At 36.9% G+C, this 23,928-nt stretch overlaps 1 protein-coding gene across 4 annotated transcripts in view; it reads right to left on the bottom strand.

Moving 5' to 3' along the window:
* Positions 1-23,928, bottom strand: part of LOC105321047 (protein crumbs) — a 45,789-nt gene that overhangs the window by 6,261 nt on the left and 15,600 nt on the right. For 2 of the 4 annotated variants that reach the window (XM_034445423.2, XM_011419256.4), the window contains 27 exons: positions 23,679-23,795; positions 23,418-23,560; positions 22,886-23,105; positions 22,486-22,663; positions 22,023-22,155; positions 21,355-21,622; positions 20,741-21,082; positions 19,859-20,173; positions 19,517-19,654; positions 18,701-18,896; positions 15,587-15,631; positions 14,456-14,570; positions 13,822-14,026; positions 12,159-13,379; positions 10,997-11,714; positions 10,567-10,679; positions 9,663-10,470; positions 7,572-7,698; positions 6,470-6,538; positions 5,551-5,698; positions 5,287-5,400; positions 4,904-5,032; positions 4,228-4,458; positions 2,368-2,484; positions 1,409-1,648; positions 942-1,090; positions 291-381 (listed from right to left, as the gene is read on the bottom strand). In XM_034445423.2, the coding sequence (XP_034301314.2) occupies positions 291-381; positions 942-1,090; positions 1,409-1,648; positions 2,368-2,484; positions 4,228-4,458; positions 4,904-5,032; positions 5,287-5,400; positions 5,551-5,698; positions 6,470-6,538; positions 7,572-7,698; positions 9,663-10,470; positions 10,567-10,679; positions 10,997-11,714; positions 12,159-13,379; positions 13,822-14,026; positions 14,456-14,570; positions 15,587-15,631; positions 18,701-18,896; positions 19,517-19,654; positions 19,859-20,173; positions 20,741-21,082; positions 21,355-21,622; positions 22,023-22,155; positions 22,486-22,663; positions 22,886-23,105; positions 23,418-23,560; positions 23,679-23,795 (6,690 nt within the window). The remainder of the gene's footprint in view (positions 1-290; positions 382-941; positions 1,091-1,408; positions 1,649-2,367; positions 2,485-4,227; positions 4,459-4,903; positions 5,033-5,286; positions 5,401-5,550; positions 5,699-6,469; positions 6,539-7,571; positions 7,699-9,662; positions 10,471-10,566; positions 10,680-10,996; positions 11,715-12,158; positions 13,380-13,821; positions 14,027-14,455; positions 14,571-15,586; positions 15,632-18,700; positions 18,897-19,516; positions 19,655-19,858; positions 20,174-20,740; positions 21,083-21,354; positions 21,623-22,022; positions 22,156-22,485; positions 22,664-22,885; positions 23,106-23,417; positions 23,561-23,678; positions 23,796-23,928) is intronic. The other 2 variants (XM_034445426.2, XM_034445424.2) reach the window with 2 other exon arrangements.

Here is a 23,928-nt window from a genome sequence, read left to right as displayed (position 1 = left end):
TAAGTAAAAATGGCATATACAATAAAGATTTCTGGGATACTACACATGAATAATCAGTATATGTATCTTCAGTAAAAAAAAAAATGTAGTGTACTAAATATATCAAACTTAATATTTTCAAGATCTACACTCCATTACCACGTATGATAGAATCAAGTTAAAATCTAAATACTGAGAGATGCTAAAACATATGTAAGACATTAACTAGTTGATGAGGGCTCTGTTAATCTGACTACTACATGTAAACAATGACCGGTCAGTGAGGGTCAGCTGGTCAGTGACCTCCTTACCTATGACTACTAACAACAGAAAGCCCGCCACCACCGGGCCCACTATAATCCACACGTTGTCGTCGGACGAGATCTTCCGGAAGTCCGGGTCCTACAACAGAGGCCAGCATTCATGTATACAGCTACAGTCTCGTACATGATACATTCATACATATAGTTTCATTCACAGTTTTCTGTCTATATCTAATGTCTGAAAGCATGCAGTTTTAACATCTATTGAATACACAGTACATATGTATATTAAGAGGTTGAGGTAGGTTTGGTATCAATGTTAAAACATTACATGCTAGTCTTAAGAAACATTACTACATGTATAATAATTAGGATATAATTTTCTGCTACATTAAGTCTCATTTTTAAAACATGTACATAACTGTTGCTTTTAATCTCTACTTTAGTTCTCCATCATGAGTGCATGTCTATTAGCGAAGTTCTCCCGAGTTATATATTTTTTAAGATAACACTCATAATGCTCCCAGTCCTTACTGAACTTTACCCTCTCTAGGCTACCTTGGTGGCACAATTCTCACTGGATTTCTTCATCAACAATTTATGTTAAGCCTCAGTGTTCCTAATATGTTATATATTCAGTGAAAACATTGATAATGCTCTAAACACCTATTGGATTCCTCCCTCAGTAGTCACTCTTACCTTAGTGGCACACAGGTTGCCTATGAAGCCCGGCTCACACTGACAGCTGAAGCTGCCCTCGGTGTTGACACAGGTCGCCCCATTCAGACACGGGTCCTGTAGCGTGCACTCATTGATGTCCTCCATACAGTTGCTGGTGTTGGTCCACCCTGAAACAGCGACCAAATAGTCAGTCAACAGCAGGCTATTTTCTATCAATGAACCCTCAGTTTGAAGTTACGTAAAATATTTTACCCAGCAAAATACTTTGAGCAATTTCAGCATATCGCTTGACATTTTTTCACAAAAAGCAAAATATTTGCTTAAAAATATATTCCATACTAGTAACTTTAAGATATTTATGCTACAATTTTGTGCTTCCTAGAAAAAAATGCATGCAGAAACCGCCCCCCCCCCCCCCCATATACATGAATATGTAGTTCTTTTATTAGCATATCTATAAAGGTGGGTCCTGGGCCAACTCTTACCTGAAGTACAATTACAGGTGTAGCTATTGATGCCGTCTATACAGGTGCCCCCATTGTGGCAGGTGACAGAGCTACACTCGTTGATGTTGGTGAAGCAGTTTTTGTCGGAGAAGCCTGGGTGACAGTAACAGATGTAGTCCCCCTGGACATTGGTACAGTTGTAGGTGTGGTCGGGGTGACAAGGGGGAGAACTGCTGGAACACTCATCTACATCCTCTGTACAGTTTTGACCCTGCCATTCTACAAAGGAATGAGTATTGGGTGAAGGGCATTCAAGAATAATGAACCTCTAATCAGTTGGAATAGCAAAGTTGTATCATCAAAGTGTGCGTTTAAAATTGTATCTAAACACAGGAAAAAGATATATTTCTACATTATAAATGATGATAACGTTATTTCATCAACAGCCCCACTTAATTTCATTGCTTAGAATTGATCATCATTGACTTATTAATTCATTTAATTACTCATTCATTTGGTGCATCACATATTGGAATACAACATACAACATGAACTTTAAAATTCTCACAGTCTTTTCTTTTAAGACCTCCTCCTACTAACACTGTTGATTTTTTCTTTTTATGGTTTTATCTATATTTGTTTGCTGGTTTTGAATAGATACCAGCGATGTCACCAATGACCTCGCAATGACATGACTTAACAAATGTATTCTGACAACAAACTGTATACATGGAAATATTCACTCCCGTTTTCATTTTCAGCGAGCAAATTTAAGACTGGGCAAATTCCAATGTCTTTAATTCTCTTAAAACACAACTGTGTCTGGGCGAATTCAAGATGTGGTGAAACGTACTGTTTGCAAATGTAAAAGGGTGAAAATTACACAGGGTGAAAATAATCCTGTATATAAAGTAAGACTTTGGCGTGGCTGGCCATTGGAAACCCACACAGACCACTGAACTTCAGTGATGGCGTGAAGTGAAATAAGTGGGACCCACCTGTTTTACAGGAGCAGGTGTAGTCGGTCAGATTGTTGATCTCTGTACAGGATGACTTAGTGTTGTTCTCATCACAAGGCTCCGAGTAACACGGTCCTAGCGTTTCACACTTCACACCTGTAAAAGATACATCATACATGTAATGGTCAAAACCCATCAATAAATTTAATATATAACTCAACATACATTAGTTCTTGTAATACAGCAGAATCCAGATCACTGAATGAAGGAATCAAAACCCTTAATTTGGGAGTAGAACACAGTTCACAAAATAAAATAAGAAAACACAAAACACCATTCAATATGATATGGTAAAACCCAGCTAGCTCATCAGATGTAATGCCTAAATTTAAACCCATCAATCAATGTAATAAAGGGATATCCATTTCTTCAATGGTAAGAAACACAACACATCAATACCTCCCTGTAATGTAAGTAGTTTGTAGATTCCAGTTTATGAAACAAAAATAATATGGCAACAATGATCACCATATTAGGATATATAAATTGATTCAATAATTCATATCTGCATGAATATATATCCTGTGTTAATGGATATAACAAAATCTAGGCCGTTCAAAATTGACTTCAGTAAGTCCTCTTATACAAACAATGCAACTTAAATTTTCAATGATTAAACCATGCTTACTTTCCACTAAGATTTACAATGAACTTAATCCAAAATAATAGGTCTCTGTCTATCGAGACATTATATAAGAGATTACTGAAGTTATCTTAAATGCATACCTTGATTCTTATCTCAATTGTCTTGAAAAAGAAATTACCTTGCGTCAACACTATGATTCAAGTTAACTGTTACACACCCATACACAAATTAACAGCCAATGCAGGATTTCCAGTAATTATAAGAAACAAATTCAATCCAAGTGTTTTAACTTTTAACTGTCATCCGGTTTGAATATCTGTGTGAATATCAACAGACGCTTGTCTAGAGACCATGTCCCTGTAAGCTAATTACAGGTGTTACACACACAGGTATACAACACAGGTACACTAAATTAGTTTACCTGGCCATATTAACCCCCCTCAATCCAAGAGAAGGTGAAGAGGTCTGTCTATGACATCCATTGATTTATTTCTGCACTTCCCTTTAATAAAACTGATCTATCAGTTTTGTGTTAAGGACCTAGATAACTGTATTGATATACCATGACGTAACACACTGTGAAGTCAAGCCATTAGTCATCCCCACGAAACACAAAATATTTACACAGACACAAGGGACGAAATAGCTGTGAAAACCTTTTAAACAATAAAATTCACCTACATCACAGGGTATGTACTCTATTATTCAGGAACTTCAATCTACACACACAGTAATTTCTGAAATGTCACTAGCGTTCTAGAACCCAAGTCCTTGATACATGGTTGATAGGAGGCTTATGCCTTTGTAGCAGCCTTCCTTTTTACTGTATGGCCCCTGGGTACCTTACCCTGCAATCTTATCTGTCCATCACTCTGACAATCAGAATAAACCCCGGGGCTTAACTCTCATGTCCTTATACGTTTGTGTATTCTGATTCAGCCCTGATACATATACATGTATCCACAAATTACTACATGAGTAAAACTTATCAAAAACAAGATTTTTTATAAGATACATGGATCATGATTTATAGCAACTATGTTCTTTATGATAAACACAGCCTTGCTATTGTTTACAATAAGTTGAGATTGCTTGATAATTGACTCTATAAAAAAAGTTTAAAAAAAATACATAGCTATTTTTCCAACCTAGAATTAAATCTGAGTTTTACATAATAATGTACAGTACACACTACGAAAAGAACTGGGATCACACACCTTAAGATATACTCGAATGAAGTAAATCAGACTCACCGTGAACATATGTGGGACAGTCACACAGCCACGTGTTGTTGACCTGGGCGTGAGTACACTGGCCCCCATTCAGACAGACCACGCTGGCACAGTCCACCACCGTACAGTTCTTGCCCTTGTAGCCTTCTGTACAGCTACAGTTGTAGCCACCCTCGTAGTTCAGACAGGTGGCGCCATTCTCACAGGGGCTCTCCTCCTTACATTCATCGTAGTCTATCCCACAGTCCGGGCCTAGTGTGTTATCGAAAAGTGTATTACTGTATTGTCAGCCTTCATATCAGAAAACTTCACACCTTAACAGTTTTTAACGATTTCTTGAATTAAAGACATAAAACATTCTGCCAAAAATGAAATCAGTCATTGAAGTGAAAGAATCCTCCGTATCAATTTTGTTGCATTTTTGGATTGGTCACATTTTCAGCATACCTCAGAAGGATTTTGACATTACAATTTTGTAAAGAATGATCATAATAACTTATTTGGGTAAGAGCTACATGTATCTCTCTTACTAGAAGGGATCTGAATTTCAATGTGACAATTTACCCGATAATGTGAAAAAAGTTTATGGATATTGTACGCGAGAAATATGTGTAGATTTGTCCATTCAAAATGGTTGTGGATATTTTATATCCAAAAAGCGGATGTTGAGAATATAATGCCTGAAATTTTCTCTTACCTGTGTATCCAGTTCCATTGCCCACACAGTTACAGTGGTAACTGCCCGGGGTGTTCACACACTCGCCCCTCTGACAGGGCTGATGCTGGCACTCATTGACGTCCACCTCACAGGACGCCCCATTCCAACCTTACATCGATAGAAACAAAACACAGTTATCATAAACTATACATGAAAAAAACAAGAGATACTGGCCCCGCCCTCACCACTCAACTCAGTCCTCAACTCAGATCCTTACAAGAAAAGTGCAAGAATTTGAGGTCAAATCCTTAGAATTGAGGAAAGTTGGTGAGGTTGGGGTCTGGCTGTATAATGCACAATAACTTTAACTCTTGTGTTCTCAGTTAATCCCAGTATCAATGTTAAGATACAACAGATCTTACCTTCTGTACAGTTACAGAGATGGTCGCCCACCAAGTCTATACACACTCCACTATTCTGACACGGGTTGGTACTACAGTCATCAATATTCTCACTACAGTTCTTCCCACCGTACCCTAAAACGTACAACAAAATATACAGATAATTATATAAATTGAAATAATATGGCTATAATTAAAAGTTTTGATTAAAAAAATTTGTTGTAACACTAATTTTTCCCTATTAAATCCTTAAAAAAACACCTCAGAAAACAAAAAAAAACACACCTGCTGGGCAGGAACAAATAAATGTGTTTCCTGTGTAATCGTTGGTGCAGTTTCCACCATTTTGACAGGGTAGATCACTGCAGAAGTTTTTCCGTTCATCACAGAGGGTTCCTGTGTACTCACTGAGGCACGAACAATTGAAGGATGGCTGTAAAAAGCATAAAAAAATTCATCATGCCAAATGTAGTTATAAACATGACCACAGCAGAGTGCAATTGCTATATCTAACAAGTTTTTATATTGATATATACAAATGTATATATATTTTCTAATGATACTTTAAAATATTGATGCTTAAATCCTCTTTTTACTATAATAAATCTTGGACATAAACCATATTATTATACCTCATTAAATTAATTTCATCTAAGACATTATCTGATTGGTTCTAAACTATCACACGTCAGGGCAATAAAACTTCATATTTCCCTGTCATCGTCATTTTTATCATCATATACTACGCCTATGAAAGCTATTTGTTTTTTTATTCCATTTGTATGAAAAATTCTTAGAAGAGCGTACGATGTTATCAAATCATTAATTCTTTTAAAAAATCGCTTTAAATCCCTTTTATATCAGAAAACTGACAGAAAGAAACCAGTTCAATCCATTACATTACTGCTTTGCAATAACCGAAAAGCGATTAAAACCCGATGTATAAAAGTTATCACCTGACATTTGGTATAAAAAACAATTTATTGCATGAACATTCAGGAGATATGAAGATTCATTCTCCATAGAAAAATCATATTTCCCTGGGGGAATGAATCTTCATATCTCCCTCACAATCATGTAATAAATGTATAATCATATCCACACAGTGTCGATAACATGGAACAGACATTCCACTATTCTATGAACTATGCATCTGGAAAACCTCACGGTCTTTCAATGTGACACAAGCCTTTGATTGACATACCTGTCCGCCCGTCCCAGGTTGACATGTAGCATTGTTTTTACATGGATTGCCACTGCAGGTCTGAGTTATCTGTGAAGGAGGGAAGAATTCAATAAATACACGCATACAGATTTATGCAGTCATGGATAATCTGGTTTTTAACACATGACTCCAAAAACATTTATTATAAACTACAGCATAATCTTTCAGGGACTGACTTAATACACTGCCTTAAGGGTATATGCACTTACAAGTGTGCAGTCATTCCCCGTCCTTTACTGTATTGACTGTGTATTACTGTTTACACTCTCGACACAAATGACAAACTGACCACGTACCAGGTACTTGTCAACTGACCTTGGTCCGACACATTCAATGACATAGTCAATTAATGCTACAGAATCATCTACCTGCTTGAACCACAAGTATAGTTGGAATTTTGACTGCAATTCATATGTATGGTATTGCAAAACATTGTTTATACCAAAAGAATCCAGGTAGTAATAGTGCTCTGACATATATGACACTAATAGGAAAACCTTTTTTGGTCGACGTTCAATATAAAAAATAGAACTGTAAGATAACTTACACTTGTAGCAAGGTTGATATATAAATGAATTATTCTTTTATGGCCAACATTTATTAACCAGGCAGTAAAACTTGTGTGACACTGCATTTAACAGGGCCATGTATAAACTAGTCATAAATACAGACCCACTGAGTGATTGTGAGGTGGTATAAGGAAACAGTGTATTGATTTTATTGCAATCTTGGTGTGCTGTCACTTATATTGGATGATAATGTCATAGCTATAACACGTACATACACCAAGTGTTCCCCACCCATTGTAATCTCTCTAAGATTTAACACCAAAAGATACATATTCATACATTCTAAAGGACACAATACTTGTTTAAAGGTGAACAACACAATTGTACTACCATTACTTTGACATCCCTCTATATTCATATAATTATTACCTGTATATTATTAACATTTAAAAACAAGTCTTTAAAGACTTATTGTTTAAGACTGTGCATTTTATGAATTCATATGTAACATTACTGTAGGTTTATGTAATACATATTGAACAAAAAGGTAATACACAGGTAAATCCACTTACAGGTGTTCCACAGGTATTTCCCATGAAGCCACTGGTACAGTTGCAGGCTGCTGACCCCCCATTGTCGCTGCAGACTGCTCCGTTCAGGCAGGGGTTGGGTATGCAGGGATCGGTGTGGTTCTGACACCTACAGGTAACAGACAGACAGACAGTGATTAACACACTCAACAAGTATCTCATGTCAAAGGCCTTCACACTCTAGTGATCACATCACAAAAACCGCTGTGCCATCAAAAATTATCAATCACTGTCCCCCTCCAAATTTTAACACACACAAAAAACGTCTCTTGAATTATAAGTCACATTCCAGTAAAGACGAGCTTCCAAGGAAAGATTTGCCCCTGCGTTAAGCCAGGCAGCCCCCTGTCGGTGAACTCGTCACACTTATGATAACAGGTAAAAAGTGTGCTCCGATGAATTCCATAGATTTCCTATTGACAAACCACTAATGTATTAGGTAATAAGTTGTTTTTGCTGTACAGGTAGTCAGGCCGGTAACTTGTATGTACAAGCTACCTTATATACATCCTCGTACATGCACAAAACCCTCTCAACATTTCAGGTGAAGTAAAATGCTTGAACACAGGCCAAATCTCATGTTTTTGTGTGTCTTAATTCTTATGAGCTTTAAATATTAAATCCACAATGAATGAAGTCTAAACGCAGACGGCTGAGAGTCATAAATTTTGTTAACACATTTTCCCACCAAAAAATCTTGTCACCTTTGAATAAGAGGAGATCAGAGAGAAAAAAAATTGAAAGCTGTTGAATCTCATTATGTATTCAGCTCATCATAAATAGCTGAAACATCTCTTTAAGTTTGAGAGCTGATTTCTATTTTCATAAAGTTTGGGGGCACACACCTGAGCTGAGATTGTAAAATTGGTGCACAAAGTCTTCCCCATTGATCCCCATGACTTCTGCACAGAATCACAGCTGCTACCCCCATGTTCTGTGTACCTTACATAGTTCACCTTTCTATGGATGTATTGTCTCACCCATCACAAGCCATGAGAACCTTTCATTCAGGTTGGCAGCTAGCTAGCTAGGTTAATGATTTTCTGTAATACCAGGTATATTGTGTTTGGGTCTGATGTGTTCAGAGTTATAACACACATATCTTGAATTTAGCTAGGTTTGAAACTGTTTTAAAAATAATCTCAGTACTAACTCAATATTATACCAAAAGATTAACAGAAGATATTATTTCCAAAGAAATAAATGTTCTTGTAAGGATGTCTACTGTATAATAACTGAGAATTAATTTAACTACCTTCCATAAATGAGCTTCAATTCCTACTATTCTTCGGTTGATGTATGAATTTCTTTTATTTCGTCATGCATACAGAGACTACACTTCTTGTAGCTTAGTACAGAACTACATTAACTGCTTTTAGTGACTTGTAAGTACTGCTTTAAGTGACTTGTAAGTACATGGATATATACAATCAGTGATATATAGAGACTGCAGTGCCTTAGGGCATATAACCAAAGTATTCAGTAATTGATTGTTTGTCCCATATTGGAAAATCAAACAATAGAAATGTAAATAAGGACACTTTAAACATGTCATTGTGCATGACTTAATTCCAACACCAATTATGGTGTCATAACTGAATGGCTAAACCAAACCTTCAACCCAATTAAATTGGGTTTTTTTTAAAAGAAGACAATAGAAAAAATATCAGGTCATATTGATAAAATCACATTCATTGGAGATCGAAGAGAGGGGTGTCTCTATGGGTAATTGTTGACATATTCTATAGCTTTCCACTTTAATGATTCGGAAATCGTCACGGCCTTCAATGATTCTGCCAGAATTACTCTGTCATGAGTAACTTTTCTGTTAGTAACACTAAATTTTGCATGGAAACTGAATTTAGCTACAATTCTGAAAACAATTAAAGAGGGGCAAGATATGCAAAACATAATACAACCTTTTTTTGCATCAAAAATTCATCATCTTGAACAATTACATGTATATCTACCCCCCCCCCCCTCCCACAAAACCTTTTTAAATTTACTATTCTTTAGAAATTGAACAGAAAGGAACAACAATTGTTAAGCAGTAACCTCTGTACATGTACTCACCTAGGTCCACTGTATCCACCGCTGCACCGACAGGTGAAGGAATTCACACCATCCACACATTTTCCACCTTGTCCACAAACTGCCGGTGTTGCGCAATCATTGATATTGTTCTCGCACCATTTTCCACCGTACCCGGCGGGACATTGGCAGTTGTAGCTGTAATAGTCCTTCTGACACGTGGAGGAATGCTTACACTGGCTGTACGCACAGGACCCGTCCGTGGAGCATCTGTGCTTCTCCACCGAAACAGCCACTGCTTCAAAGTACTCCAGATAAATGGAGGTATTGTAATTGGTGAAATCACTTATGACATAGAAGGGAAGTAAGATTCCACCGATTCGCACCTCTTTCAGACAGCCTTTGTAAAACCAGTCCTCCATAGCCCCTTGGTAGAATCCTAATCTCAGTTTTTTGTTGCTCTCCTCATTGGTGATAAGAGCGGTAAGATTAACGGTGGGGCTGTGTCGAAATGTGAAATCTTTAGAAATGTTCCTGTGTGGCCCTGTGATGGCCAGGGTCATGTTAGTCAGGTTTTCTGTTAAGGTCACAGTGTGGAGTTCCCTATCACTGACGTCATAATCTGCTTCCTCAATCTCCACTTCTCCATTTCCAACCTGATACAGTACTTGAAGTTTACTTCCTCTGATGCGAATTTTCAGGACATGGGCACCATTTTGGGCAAACAGAATCAGTCCATTCTTGACCAGAGTCCTCATCTGGATGGAAATGTCTTTTATGGTTCGGCCAGGATTCAGTTTGTGAACGTATTCCACTTGACTGGTGTTGTTGAATAATGCAGTGGAAATACCTGAAGTAAAAAAGTCAATGCATCAAATGACAGGTTCAATTGAATAAAGAGTTTTAGAGAAATCTATAAATTTTGTATGTACTTTAGATAGCTCACATTCAAATCCATTATGTAGACTGTTGCATGTTGCTGTGCTTGGGCAGGAATCAAAATCACAAAAGTCGATTTCACTGCATGTCTTTCCCCGGAATCCTCGTGGACAGTCACACCTATCAAATTAAAAATAGAATGTACAGGTTTATGAAAGAATTCAGCAGACACTAACATGTAGAAATATAGTAATCAATACTTATGTCTGATGCACAGGTGCACGAATGAATATTTCTTTTAAATGTGATGTGATAAATATAATGCAAAACAGTATTTATACTATTCATAAAAATACATGTACAGTACATGTATCATGTATAAACAACTGACTTTAAATATTTAAAAAAAATCTTATTCTAGCACTCAAAAAACCAGCAAATTACAGTTCCACTCATCTCATGTAAAACCAATAAAGATAATGTGTGCATTGTCCTACCTGAAGTCATTGAAGAAAACATTAGTACATGTCCCATTGTGCATGCAAGGAGATTGGATATCGCAGATGTCATCGCTCACTTCATTGGCCTCCACCTCAGTGAGGCTTGTCAGTGTAAAATTACTCTCCACGCTGGTGTTACCAGGGAAGAAAACCAGTTTATTATCGTTCAATTCTGCGTCCTGAATGGTTCCTTTAAAATTTCCCAGCTCAGTTAACTTTGGAACCGAGTTTCCATCAGCAATGACCACATCCGTGTTCCTACGAACCCTTCCTGTCTGCCTTAGGGACTGTGGAATTTCCCCCCCAAAGATCAAATGTGAAGCATTTAACGAACAACCTCCTGAGGATGGTAAGGTATTTGAACGGACAACGTTCCCATTTCTGAGGAGCCGAAGTTTCTGACCTGCTTTAAACTCTACGCCAACAAAATGTTGTTGGCCATCATTTATAACTGTTGAATTGTCCAAAATATACGTAATTGTCTGGAAATCACACAACACGAGTCTGCTGGCTAGTTTGCCCTGATACATCTCAAGAGTGAGGAAGGTGGTATTGTTATTTCCCAGGTACATGATGAGTCCGCTGGGCTCACGAGTCCGAATGAAGAGCGACATTTTGACAGTGCTTCTGATCTCTTGCATCTGATTGGGGGGAACAGTGAAGATAGCGCTGCTGGAGGCTACATTGTTCATGGAAAATGTTGCCGGCACAAATTCTGTAGAAAACACATTAGATAAAAATTTCATGTCTGATAATATGTAAATGTACCATATTCACAAAATAAAGTATCAAATTAATGTGATGAGAGGCTTACAAGATTCTATGCAAATGCTGAAAAAATGTGCACATTGAATAAACCAAATCATAAAATTAATAAGAAAAAACGGAATTGTCAGATGGTTTAAATACTGTGGAATTGTACAAATTTACTTTGGTATAATCTATGTGGATTTCCTGGTCCCCCTTGTCCTACGAATTTACATCCTCAATGAATAACAAACCACAGTATAAATTAATTTATGATACAGGTAAATCCCCGATATTACGTCCCTGTGAACCTGTTCAAAAATGACAATCCATGAGAGTTGGCCATTACAAAATTAAATGATTCCACAGTACTTGTACAGTACATGTACCTTGTAACAAGAATAACCCCTACCTTCTTGACATTTTGTCCCCAGATATCGGCGGTTACAATTGCATTCAAAATTGTCCCACATGTCTGTGCAGGTTCCACGTCTGCTACAAGTGTTTGGAAAACATTGCTGGTTCCTGTTACAGCCTTTATTAATCTCAATAGGAATAGTTTCATCATTATTAACTGCAGTAATAACTTTGTTGTTTACCGTCATATCTTGCATACAGCCTTTGAACAACGTTTGCGACTTGGTGAAAGAAAGCTTGGGTAATTTATCTCCTATGTTTCCAAAGAACAACTCCGTTGTTGGCTGGGTATTTGCCATGTGGAGATACTCTACTCGCTTTTCGCAGATATCATTGCCACATTTGGGGCTAATTAATTTGAGTATGATTATTCCCTTTTCATTTATCTCGGTGTCATTAAACTGATGTATATGAATTTCCTGCCATTCTCCGTCATTGATCTGTACGGGAATTTGCACATTGACCTGTTCAAAGGAGAAAATCAGATTATATTTCACGTAGCTCATGTATAGAGACCCATTAAAAAGCTCAATGTGCATAAAGATTCCCGTGGAGAAGTATTGTCCACTCCACATCAACAGTATGACATCTGGAAGAGTGGTCCGGAACCGAAACTTGATAGTGTTGTTTGTAACCTGACTCAATGTGCGCTCCACTGATGATATCCCAGTGAAGGAGAAGGTAGTATTTACGTCACAACGGTCCCCAGTAAATCCTGGAGCGCACTTACAGTAATAATCCTGTTGGATTGTTGGAAACTCAAACTTCAGGAATGGAACACAGGTAGCGCCGTTTCTACAGTTCTCATTTCCAATACATGCGGTGAGCTGCACGGTACAATTCTTGCCTGAAAACACCCTATTGTCGGCATCCGGTTGCTCGGAACAACTACACTGATAATCAGCCACCTTGTCTGTGCAGGTCGCATTATTCTGACATGGTGAATACTCCTTACACTCATCAATCTCTATTTCACAGTTTCTGCCCCTGTATCCTGGTGCACATCTACACTCAAAATCTGCAACCTTGTCAATACATGTGGCACCATTTTGACAGGGTTTTTGTTCTAGACACTCGTCTATATCAATTTCACATCTCTGTCCCCTATAACCAGGGGCGCATTCACAGTTATAATAGTTGATGCGATCCTGACACGTCGATCCATGCAGGCACGTATTGTTGACACAGTCATCTATGTCTGTTTCACAGTTTACACCTGAAAGGTAAAGTTTTTGAATTTTATCACAGTGCAGAATATGAGTGGGATATCTCACAATTATTCTCAAAATGAATCTGATTTAAATTCTCAGCGTTAAAAACAAGTTTGAAGCATTTGTGTTTTAAAATGCCCATCTCTGAGCTTTTACACTGTAGCACATAATGCAATTTCTGATGGTAGATGCTGTAATTCAGCTTTTCTTTAAGAAAATTTATTTTTCCATATCCCAATGATAAACTGGTTCACGGTAACAAATGCTCATGACTTATTCTTATGAATAAATCAAAACTGATACAAGATACATTAAAGGACTGCTAACTGGCAACAAATATTCTTAACAATGAAGTCGTAAATCTTAATCTTTGTACAACAAATTTTGCACACAAAATTTGGTTGCATTATTTCTTTTTCCCTCATTTAAAAAAAAACAACAAAAAACCTGTGATTCCTGGGATACAGTCGCAATAGTATCCCGCTGCTTTGGCAAAGGCAAAGTTTCCAAGGCTTGGAACTGTTTGATAAGTGGATGGTTTAGAGCGCTCCAGACAGGTTCCGTTGTACTGGCAGGGGCTGGATTCACACTCATTGATGTCCTCTTGACAGTCCTTTCCCAGGTATCCATCATAGCAAGTACAATTGTAATCCTGTCAAAATAAACATTGAAAAGGCATAGATGTTGGAACTGGGTGGGCAGGGAAGGGGGTTAACACTTTTTCTGCAAAGTTATCCATAACCATAACCAAAGACCATGTTTTTTTTTTTGCTTTTGATCAGGATCAAGATCTTTGATCAATCTAGCCCCCACACATTCAATTTGCTTTAAACGCCACTGATAGGTTGTCAAAGTATTTTATGACGTTGACAAATACTCGGTAAAGAGTTATTGTAATAGAGTTTCGTCAATGTAATTGTATTTATAATTTAATAAATCAGGATCCAAGCTTGTATATCTATTGTAGTTTTAATCATAGCATAATTAAATGTACTTGAATTAAAAGAAGAAATGCAATGCAAAATATGCTCAAATATGATTACAGCTAGATTAAACCATTGAATTATGTAGCTGAGATTACCTTAATGAGATCAGTGCAAGTGGCCTCGTTTTGGCATGGACCAGGAGCACAGTCATCGATATTTAGCTCGCAGTTTGTTCCGTTGAATCCAGTGTCTGTGCAGTTACACTCGTACCTACACAAGTATACATGTACATCGTTCATCGAAATCATTAAAACATTACTTAGAATAAAAATTAACTTAAAAGATATCATTAGGATAAAAAAGTATTTTGAAAGTTTTCACCAACTACTACTTCTTTATTTTTGTTATGTTAAAGATCACAGTAAAACTGAGTTTATCTCATCTATTTTTGTGGAATATATCAAATTCCATGATGAAAAAGGAAAAAACATTCAAATTTCACAACATAAAAAAACCCATTAACATATAAAACACAACACACATTTGTTAACCATGTAAATCCTACAACCGTGTTATATCCTGTAATTAATGGACATATAAATACATGACCCGGGGATTTCTGAAAGCTCTGAATCTACAAGCTAATTCAAAATGTACTTCAACATCTCAGAGCGGCTGATTAAGGGCAATAACTCTGCTATAAGAAGAGTGTGACAATCTACAAACAACGCTTGCTCTCCGTCAAAATTATATTAACAACTGCAAACTGGCAGGGAAAGATTGAAAAAAAAATTATATTAAATGATAAGCTGAACGGTGAAAAATTCATGCATTGTGGATGTCTGAGTAAACATGAAAACTTATAAATGAAAGTGGCTCCCATTCCAAAACATTAAAAATAATAATAGAAACATGCAAATAGCTCCAGTTGGGATGTTTTTTGGTCACTAACAATTGATTTGGAATGCTAATATTTGACTTTATCTTGTTAAAAAATGGCCAGTAAAACATTCTTGGATTGAAAAACATGATACATAAGGATTTTATACATACTTTCGTGCTGAGCACAAATGTTAAGGAACATCTAGCAATTCCGCAAGCATACTGAAGATTTCAAATCATACAGGGACAAAAAAGGAAATTTAATGGAAGAGTGTTATCTAAACATTTAAACCAAAAACAGTATCTTAAAATATGAAGACATCTGAAAAAACGTACAACATTAACGAAAAATGGGTCACATGCTAAAACTAAATAGAGAAACTCAAGCATCAAACTGATCGTACCCAATAGAGCCAGATGGCAGAGTGCTAGGGTCAAAACCATCAAGTCTGTCACAAATAAAACAAGAGGCCCATGGGCCACATCGCTCACCTGAGGAACAATAGGTATGATAAAATCAGCTTAATGGAGTCATAATACAAACTATCTGGACAATGTACAATAATACATGTTGATCCTGTATAAATAAAATCCATTTTCCCCTGGATATTCTTATGTTTATAATCATTAGTCCCTTTTCTAACAAGATGATTTTATAGTCATATCATATGTTGAGTATTGCAGTTCTCAAAATGATCCTTAACAATAGTTTATATATTAGATATAAACGTACATCAAACTCTGAACCTTCTCGGGAGGCCAAAGAATTGTCCTGGGGCCAAATTCTTAACAATTATAAAGAAACATCTGGCTGATTAGTTTCTGAGAAGATTTTTAAAGATTTACCCTATATATTCCTTTGTTAAACTTTGACCCCCCATTGTGGCCCCACCCTACCCCTGGGGATCATGATTTTCACAACTATGAATCTACACTACCTGAGGATGCTTTCACACAAGTTTCAGCTTTCCTGGCTGATTAGTTTCTGAGAAGAAGATTTTAAAAGATTTACACTGTTTATTCCTATGTAAAACATCGACCTCCCATTGTGGCCCAAACCTACCCCCAGGGTTATGATTTTCACAAATTTGAATCTACACTACCTGAGGATGCTTCCACACAAGTTTCAGCTTTCCTGGCTAATTAGTTTCTGAGAAGAAGATTTTTAAAGATTTACTCTATATAATCATATGTTAAACTTCGACCCCCCATTGTGGCCCCATTCTACCCCCAGGGGTTATTATTTTCACAACTGTGAATCAACACTACCTGAGGATGCTTCCGAAGAAGATTCAGCATTGCCGGCAGATTAGTTTCTGAGAAGAAGATTTTTAAAGATTTACTCTATATATTCCTATGTTTAACTTCGATCCCCCATTGTGGCCCCACCCTACTCCCGGGGGTCATGATTTTCACAACTTTGAATTTACACTACCTAAGGATGCATCCACAAAAGTGTCAGCTTTCCTGGCTGATTAGTTTCTGAGAAGAAGATTTTTAAAGATCTACTCTATATATTCCTATTTTAAACTTCGATCCCCCATTGTGGCCCCACCCTATCCCTGGGGGTCATGATTTTCACAACTATGAATCTACACTACCTGAGGATGCCTTCACACAAGTTTCAGCTTTCCTGGCTGATTAGTTTCTGAGAAGAAGATTTTTAAAGATTTACTCTATATATTCCTATATTAAACTTCGATCCCCCATTGTGGCCCCACCGTACCCCGGGGGTCATGATTTTCACAACTTTGAATCTACACTACCTGAGGATACTTCCACACAGGTGTCAGCTTTCCTGGCCGATTAGTTTCTGAGAAGAAGATTTTTAAAGATTTATTCTATATATTCCTATGTAAAACTTCGATCCTTCATTGTGGCCCCACCCTACCTCCGGAGATCATGATTTTCACAAATTTTTATCTACATTACCTGATGATGCTTTCACACAAGTTTCAGCTTTCCTGGCTGATTAGTTTCTGAGGAGAAGATTTTTAAAGATTTACTCTATATATTCATTTGTTAAACTTCGACCCCCCATTGTGGCCCCACCCTCAGGTGAGCTAAAAAGGTTAAGGTTACAATACAAGAAGTTGTTAAAGTTGGTTTCTGGAAGAACAGGCTTTGAAAATTTTCTTAATAAATATTGACAAATTTTTTAATTTTTTAAGCTTTAGTTTTTAAGATCTGTGTACAAACATAGAATTGTGAGCAAATCTCTGTATCTTGCTTATAATTCGAAGCTTAACACTCAAATATGGTTAGTAAATAGAAATTGTAAACAATTAAACACAAGAAACATGCACTACATGTATACCAAATAAAGAACACAATTTATTTTTTCGAAATGAATCATATATATACATGTATATACCTACATATTTCCGTCAGTGATTTCAAACTCTATTTAAACTGAATAAACTCGAGAAAATGCCGAGCATCTCAACAAAACCTATTGCATTAATCTACATGTACCATTACGCAAAAGATAATGCCGAATTACCGATAGAATGAATTGTATTTCAGTACCCCTACATCCGATTTTGCTTAATTTGCGCAGGTAAACAGTTAACTGTTTGATTTACCGAAGTCTCTGTTTGATTTGATACGTAAAAATCACGAAATACAGACGATAGTTTCCAGGTTACAAAGCATAATGAGAACGAAACGAAAATCAGAACAAGCTAACACCATCGTCATGTGTGAAAACTATCAACGCATTGAAATATTTAGCCTCAATTTACTTCACAAAATCGGCACCAATATATTTTGTATGTTTCAAAATTTCCCTTCATACGCGAACTGTTGCACAACAAGCAAATTCATCATAGTCAGAAAGACCTTTTTCGTATAATGTCATGGCGGCTTTAAACAAAGAACCTCGTTTTAGAAGTATGGAATCATTTTACCGTATGCCGAACCCGAAGCTATTAAACTGATTGAAACACGCCTTTCCTTTATTATTATTTTCGTAATAACTCAGATTTGAAACAGAATTACCACTTAATTTTTGCAATTTATATTTTCCTTCCCATAAGGATAATTTATGCTAAACTAGGTTGAATTTGCCTCGGTAGTTCTTGAGAAGAAGATTTTTAAAAATGCACCCCCCTTTTTCTACAGTTTCAAGGTTTTCTCCGCTTTGAATACAGATCAAACTTTTATTTCTGCAATTTATATTCGCCCTCCCATAAGGATGCTTTGTGCCAAATTTGGTTGAAATTGGATAAGCGGTTTTAGAGAAGAAGTTCAAAATGTAAAAAGTTTACAGACGGACGGACAGACGGACGACGGACAAAATGTGATCAGAATAGCTCACTTGAGCTTTCAGCTCAGGTGAGCTAAAAACCAAGTGCTATACAGAGCAACAGAATATATCTATAATCCATGTCATAAGGCTAAAAAAAATAATCATTCCCATCATCTCAAATCTTGAGGATTTTCTCGTTTCTAAAAACGTTTGTTAGATACCAAAAAATCTGATGATCTAATGTGAAAGCTCTGAAGTTTAAGCCTACCCATTGATATGGTCGATGCACATCCCGCCATTTTGACAGGGCATTGACTGACACTCGTCTATATCAGTCTCGCAGTTTGGACCAGTGATTCCTGGGATGCATACACACTCGTAGCGAGCGATCCCGTCCACGCAGGTTCCTCCGTACTGACAGGGCAACGACTCGCACTCATTTATGTTTGTTTTACATCTCGGATCTGAAATATACATTGTCAAGTTAATATCGAGTGATCATTTGCTCTAGAACTAAATCCTTCTTTTGCAGGTTTATGTACATGTACTTTGATATTTAAAACTTTAAAAATAGATTACATTACTTTACTTAATCTCAAATAATTATGCTACGAATTAAAACAGCCTCTGTAAATGTCATATATGATATCAAAGAGTTTAAGATATTGCATTATTACTCGGGGTACCTTACCAAATTTCAAATGAATATGTAAGGATTATAAAAGAACAGTACCTGTAACATGACATGATATTCAAGTGTTTCATAAATAAATTGCATTACCTTTAGTTACTAAATTATTATGTACTGCAAAAGTGGTTATTTACGCGTGGGGGTAATTAACTCTAGTTATGCGGTAGGCTTAAAACCACTTAAAATACCCCTACGCATACATGTATTGTCAAAAAGCAAAACTTTTGTGTGGTAAGTGACATATTTAATAACCACACATATTGTTTGACTCCAAAAAACGCATTCTTTACCACCAGCGTAAATAACCACTTTTACAGGAATGAAATACATGTACATGTATACTTTTACAGTAATGAAATACATGTACATGTACCGGGTATAAGAGAATGGTACCTGTAAACCCAGGTGCACAGCTACAGGTAAAGCTGTTCTCATCAGGGAGACAGGTGCCCCCATTGTGACATGCTGGTGGGTCCCCTTTCACCTCATTGGCTGACTCACAGTATGAAGTGGACAGCTCGCAGTTGTTTCCTGCAAAGAAGGACACCCAACATTTTCTTGCATTTAGTGTGAGAAATTCTTTAAAATGTATTTTACAGACAATATTTAAGAGATATCAAAGTCAAAATAAGTAAGAATGCTCAGCAACTATCGTATTGCTACAAACACAAAATAAGTCAACAAAATCAGTTTTGAAAGTCTTCTTAACAAAGTAAAGATACACTTATGGCTGACCTGTGGCATAGACTCCATCATACACCGATCCACAAAAACAGTTGTAATCTCCATGGGTGTTTGCACAGGAGCCGTTATGAAGGCAGATGGATGGCGAGCTATAGTCACATTCATTTATATCAACTTCACAGTTATCCCCTTTGAATCCTGACAAAAACTCTAACTTCTGACCGTTGCCATATTTGGTCAGATTGACGGTGACCTGTTGACATTCACACCTGTAGCGGCCCTCTTCGTTGTGACAAGTGCCCCCGTTTTGGCAGGGAGAGGAGAGACACTCGTCTATATCTTGGGCGCAGTCAGTGCCCTCCTTTCCTAAGCAAAATATATAAAGAGGATTTTTGTTTCAAAGAGAATTTCATACAGCAACCAAATGCACCTCATACTTAATTAATAATGACTATAAAATGTAAAGAATATAACAAGGATCTAAATGTTCTGCAACCAAATGAAAGCAATATCAGACAGAACATATCTTACTGATTATATATATTCTCATAGCCATGCCCAAAGTTCTTCATTGCATTAATTAACCTCAACCTAAAGCAGCATACACAATACTACCGGTACATTTATAACCTTTCCTCGCTCAAAAGAATTAACAATATACTGGGGATTTTGTAGATCGATCCTTTACAGCAATACGGTAGTCAATGAATAGGATTTGGAGGATATTGCTCTGGAGAATGTTGTCATAAATACATGTGTAATTTGGATTAGATAGCAAGGAAACAAACAAGCTAGGGGATAAAATTAAATTCAATAGATGCTGTAGTTACTTAAGTGTAAAAAAAAAAATGTGCTTAATACGTCAACAATTCTGGGATGAAATGACAAAAAGAAAGAGAAACAAACAGAGTGTTAGTGGGTTCGTGTACAAACCTATTGGACAGGCACACTTGTAGTCATTGATTAAATCATAGCACACCAGTGGCAGCGTACAAGCGGACGGTAAACAGTCATCAATGTTTGTGGAACAGTTAGCATCCGTGAAACCCACCACACAATTGCAGGAGTAGTTTTGTGTACCCAGCACTGGGTTACATGTGGCACCATTCATACATGGCTGGAAGGATTCACATGCATTATACAGCTTTGAGCAGTTCTTACCCATGAAGGTTGGAGTGCATGTACAATTATACCCATTTACCCCATCAACACAGGTGCCCCCGTTCTGACAGGGGTTTGGTTGACAGTCGTCAATATTGGTCTGACAATTTGATCCTACAACAAAATTAATAAACATTGTACACATTTGAGAAAAAACTGACTGATGATGTGTTTGCTTCCTTACCCGGTACATGTATGACAAACAGTCCTAATGTAGAACACTTTTCAATACAAATTACGATCAACATGTTGCAATAACTTTTAAATATATCTAAATTCTTGATTTTACTAACAGAATTAGGTTAGATTTCTTTACCACCAAATTCATGTATTAAGAAATTTAGCCATCAAAACACTGACAATTTAAACATTTTTTTTCCACCTACCTGTGAATCCAGGGGCACAAGTACAGTTATAGGCGTTGCGGAGGTTGCGACAAGTGGCTCCATTCAGACAAGGCTGACTCAGACATTCGTTTACGTCCACCGTGCACTGGGTACCCGTCCAGCCCGGAGTACAGGTACAGTTGTAGGCATTGAGCTCGTCCCTACAGGTGCCCCCATTTTCACAAGGCGTGGAGGAACACTCATCGTAATTGACCGTGCAGTTTTTAGTGGTCCATCCTGGGGCACAGTGGCAAGAGTAATCATTGATCTAAAACAGAAAGTAATCATTGATCTAAAACAGAAAGTAATCATTGATCTAAAACAGAAAGTAATCATTGATCTAAAACAGAAAGTAATCATTGATCTAAAACAGAAAGTAGGTCAATAGTTACATAGTTCATACTGCATGTCAATATATATTCTACTGTATGAAAAACAACTGTCATATCATGTTTTAACATTAAATATTGAACTTTATAACGTTTAAAGAAATTGAATACTACATGTTTACCTTGAATTAACATTGTATCAATACCTTACAAACTGATACATGTATGTTGTTTTTGTTCATATCAAATTGCAAAGGCTTGAAGAAAAATTAAATTCAGTGCTTCGATCTGCAGTAAAATTATAAATTGACTCTAATCAGATTTAATAATCGTATAAACCTTATCGGTACAAGTGGCTCCGTTTTTACAGGGCTGGCCATTAGTTACACAATCATCAATGTTGGTTGAGCAGTTTTTGCCTTCGTAGCCAGCTGGACACACACAAAAGTAGTCGTTCACCTTATCCTGACACCTAATAGATGTTAAAAATAAAACTGATACCATCAAAGCAAATACCTTACATCTTCACAATGAATTGGAAAATATTTTATTAAAAAAAATCACAATGCTTCGATCTTGTAAACCAACATTTATTCGAAACCACTTTAAAATGGCTTGCAGCAACAAAATTATGCAAAATCAAATCATTTGAGTTTAAAATCTTCAGAATTTCAAGGCTTTGATAAACTGGTTGTGGAAAGAAATTTTCAAGTCTACAAGACTACTGAACCTCGCAAAAATTCCGCACATGTGAATAGAAGTTGGTTTACAGTAATCTATAACTTATATTTCCATTGCTTACGTGGCACCATTTTGACATGGTTGAGTGGCACACTCATCAATATTGCTCTCACACTGCGGCCCCATGTACCCTGCTCCACACACGCAGCGGTACGCATTCTCCAAGTTCTGACAGGTGGCGCCATTTCTACAGGGGGACGAGGCACATTCATCAATGTCCACACAGTTACCAGAAGTCTCTGTATAAAGCCAAAGACATTCATCTTGATACAATGCGAGCTAAAACTCTGTGCATAATACTATTCTCTAATGAAACATTTTACATATTCAAAATCATGGTCTTCTTTATTTGCCGAGCATAGAACCCATGGTCTTTTGGAAAAATCAAAATATATATAAACCTGTATACTACAATTTTGCATCTACCATTGTGTAGGATAAAAGGCTTCGCAATTTCTTACCTGAGTACCCGTCTTTACATGCACAAGTGTAGGAGTTGAGGCCATCCTTGCAGACCCTGTGGGCCCCAGAGGTAGAACAGTCTATCCCGGCGCAGTTGTCGGCATCAGTTTGGCACTGGGTCCCTGTGTAGCCCAGTACACACTGACAGGTGTATCCCCCCACCCCGTCCACACAGGTGGCCCCATTCCTACACGGGGACGAGGCACAGTCATCTGTAGGCTACAATATTTATATGTAATTTATCAAGAGCGGCTTAAAACATTTATTTCATATATGATCTGAAAAATTATCGGTCCCTACTTATAATGAATTTGTTTGGTACATTGAATTATCAATTTCGTATTCATAATGTTGCATGTAATATGACTATATGAATGTGCTAATCAATGAACAAATTTTTTCTGACATATTAATGTTCATATGAAGCAGTATCTGTTTCTTCTCTAACGTTACCATCTTCACTATTGTGTGGTTATCTAAAGTAAATTTACATTTCAACAATAACAAAAAAAACAACAAATTATCACTTACAACTAAACACTGAACACCTTCAAATCCTTTTGGACAATCACATCTAAAGTCTCCATTGTAGTTATAACATGTGCCATTTCCACAAATATCAGGAGTCTGTTCACACTCATTGATATCCACCTCACAAAGTACACCACGGTAACCTGAAAGTATTTCCACAGTTTATCCAATCAAAATTAGCTGTACACAAGATACACAAGATCAACATTTAGCACATATAATGCATTCAGTAAAAAAGTATATAATGGTACCGGTACTTACCAGAACCAGTGCAGTTACAATAGTAGGAGTTCAAGCCGTCGATACAGTCGACGTCATTAGCGCAAGGTTTTGGTCCACATTCGTCTATATTTGTTTCACAATTTTCACCAGTGAACCCTACAAAACAGCAAGAATTTGTTCAAGCGACCAGTTTACATTCATCTTATTATTCAAATATTAATGTCAAATGTCAAAATATAAGGAAATTTCCTTGAATTTTAAGGAAAAAGTATTTTACAAGTTAAATACA

Source organism: Magallana gigas, chromosome 2 (assembly GCF_963853765.1).
Source record: "Magallana gigas chromosome 2, xbMagGiga1.1, whole genome shotgun sequence".
Taxonomy (NCBI): domain Eukaryota; kingdom Metazoa; phylum Mollusca; class Bivalvia; order Ostreida; family Ostreidae; genus Magallana; species Magallana gigas.
Note: the sequence above shows the minus strand (reverse complement) of the source record. Positions and strands in the feature narration are given on the sequence as shown.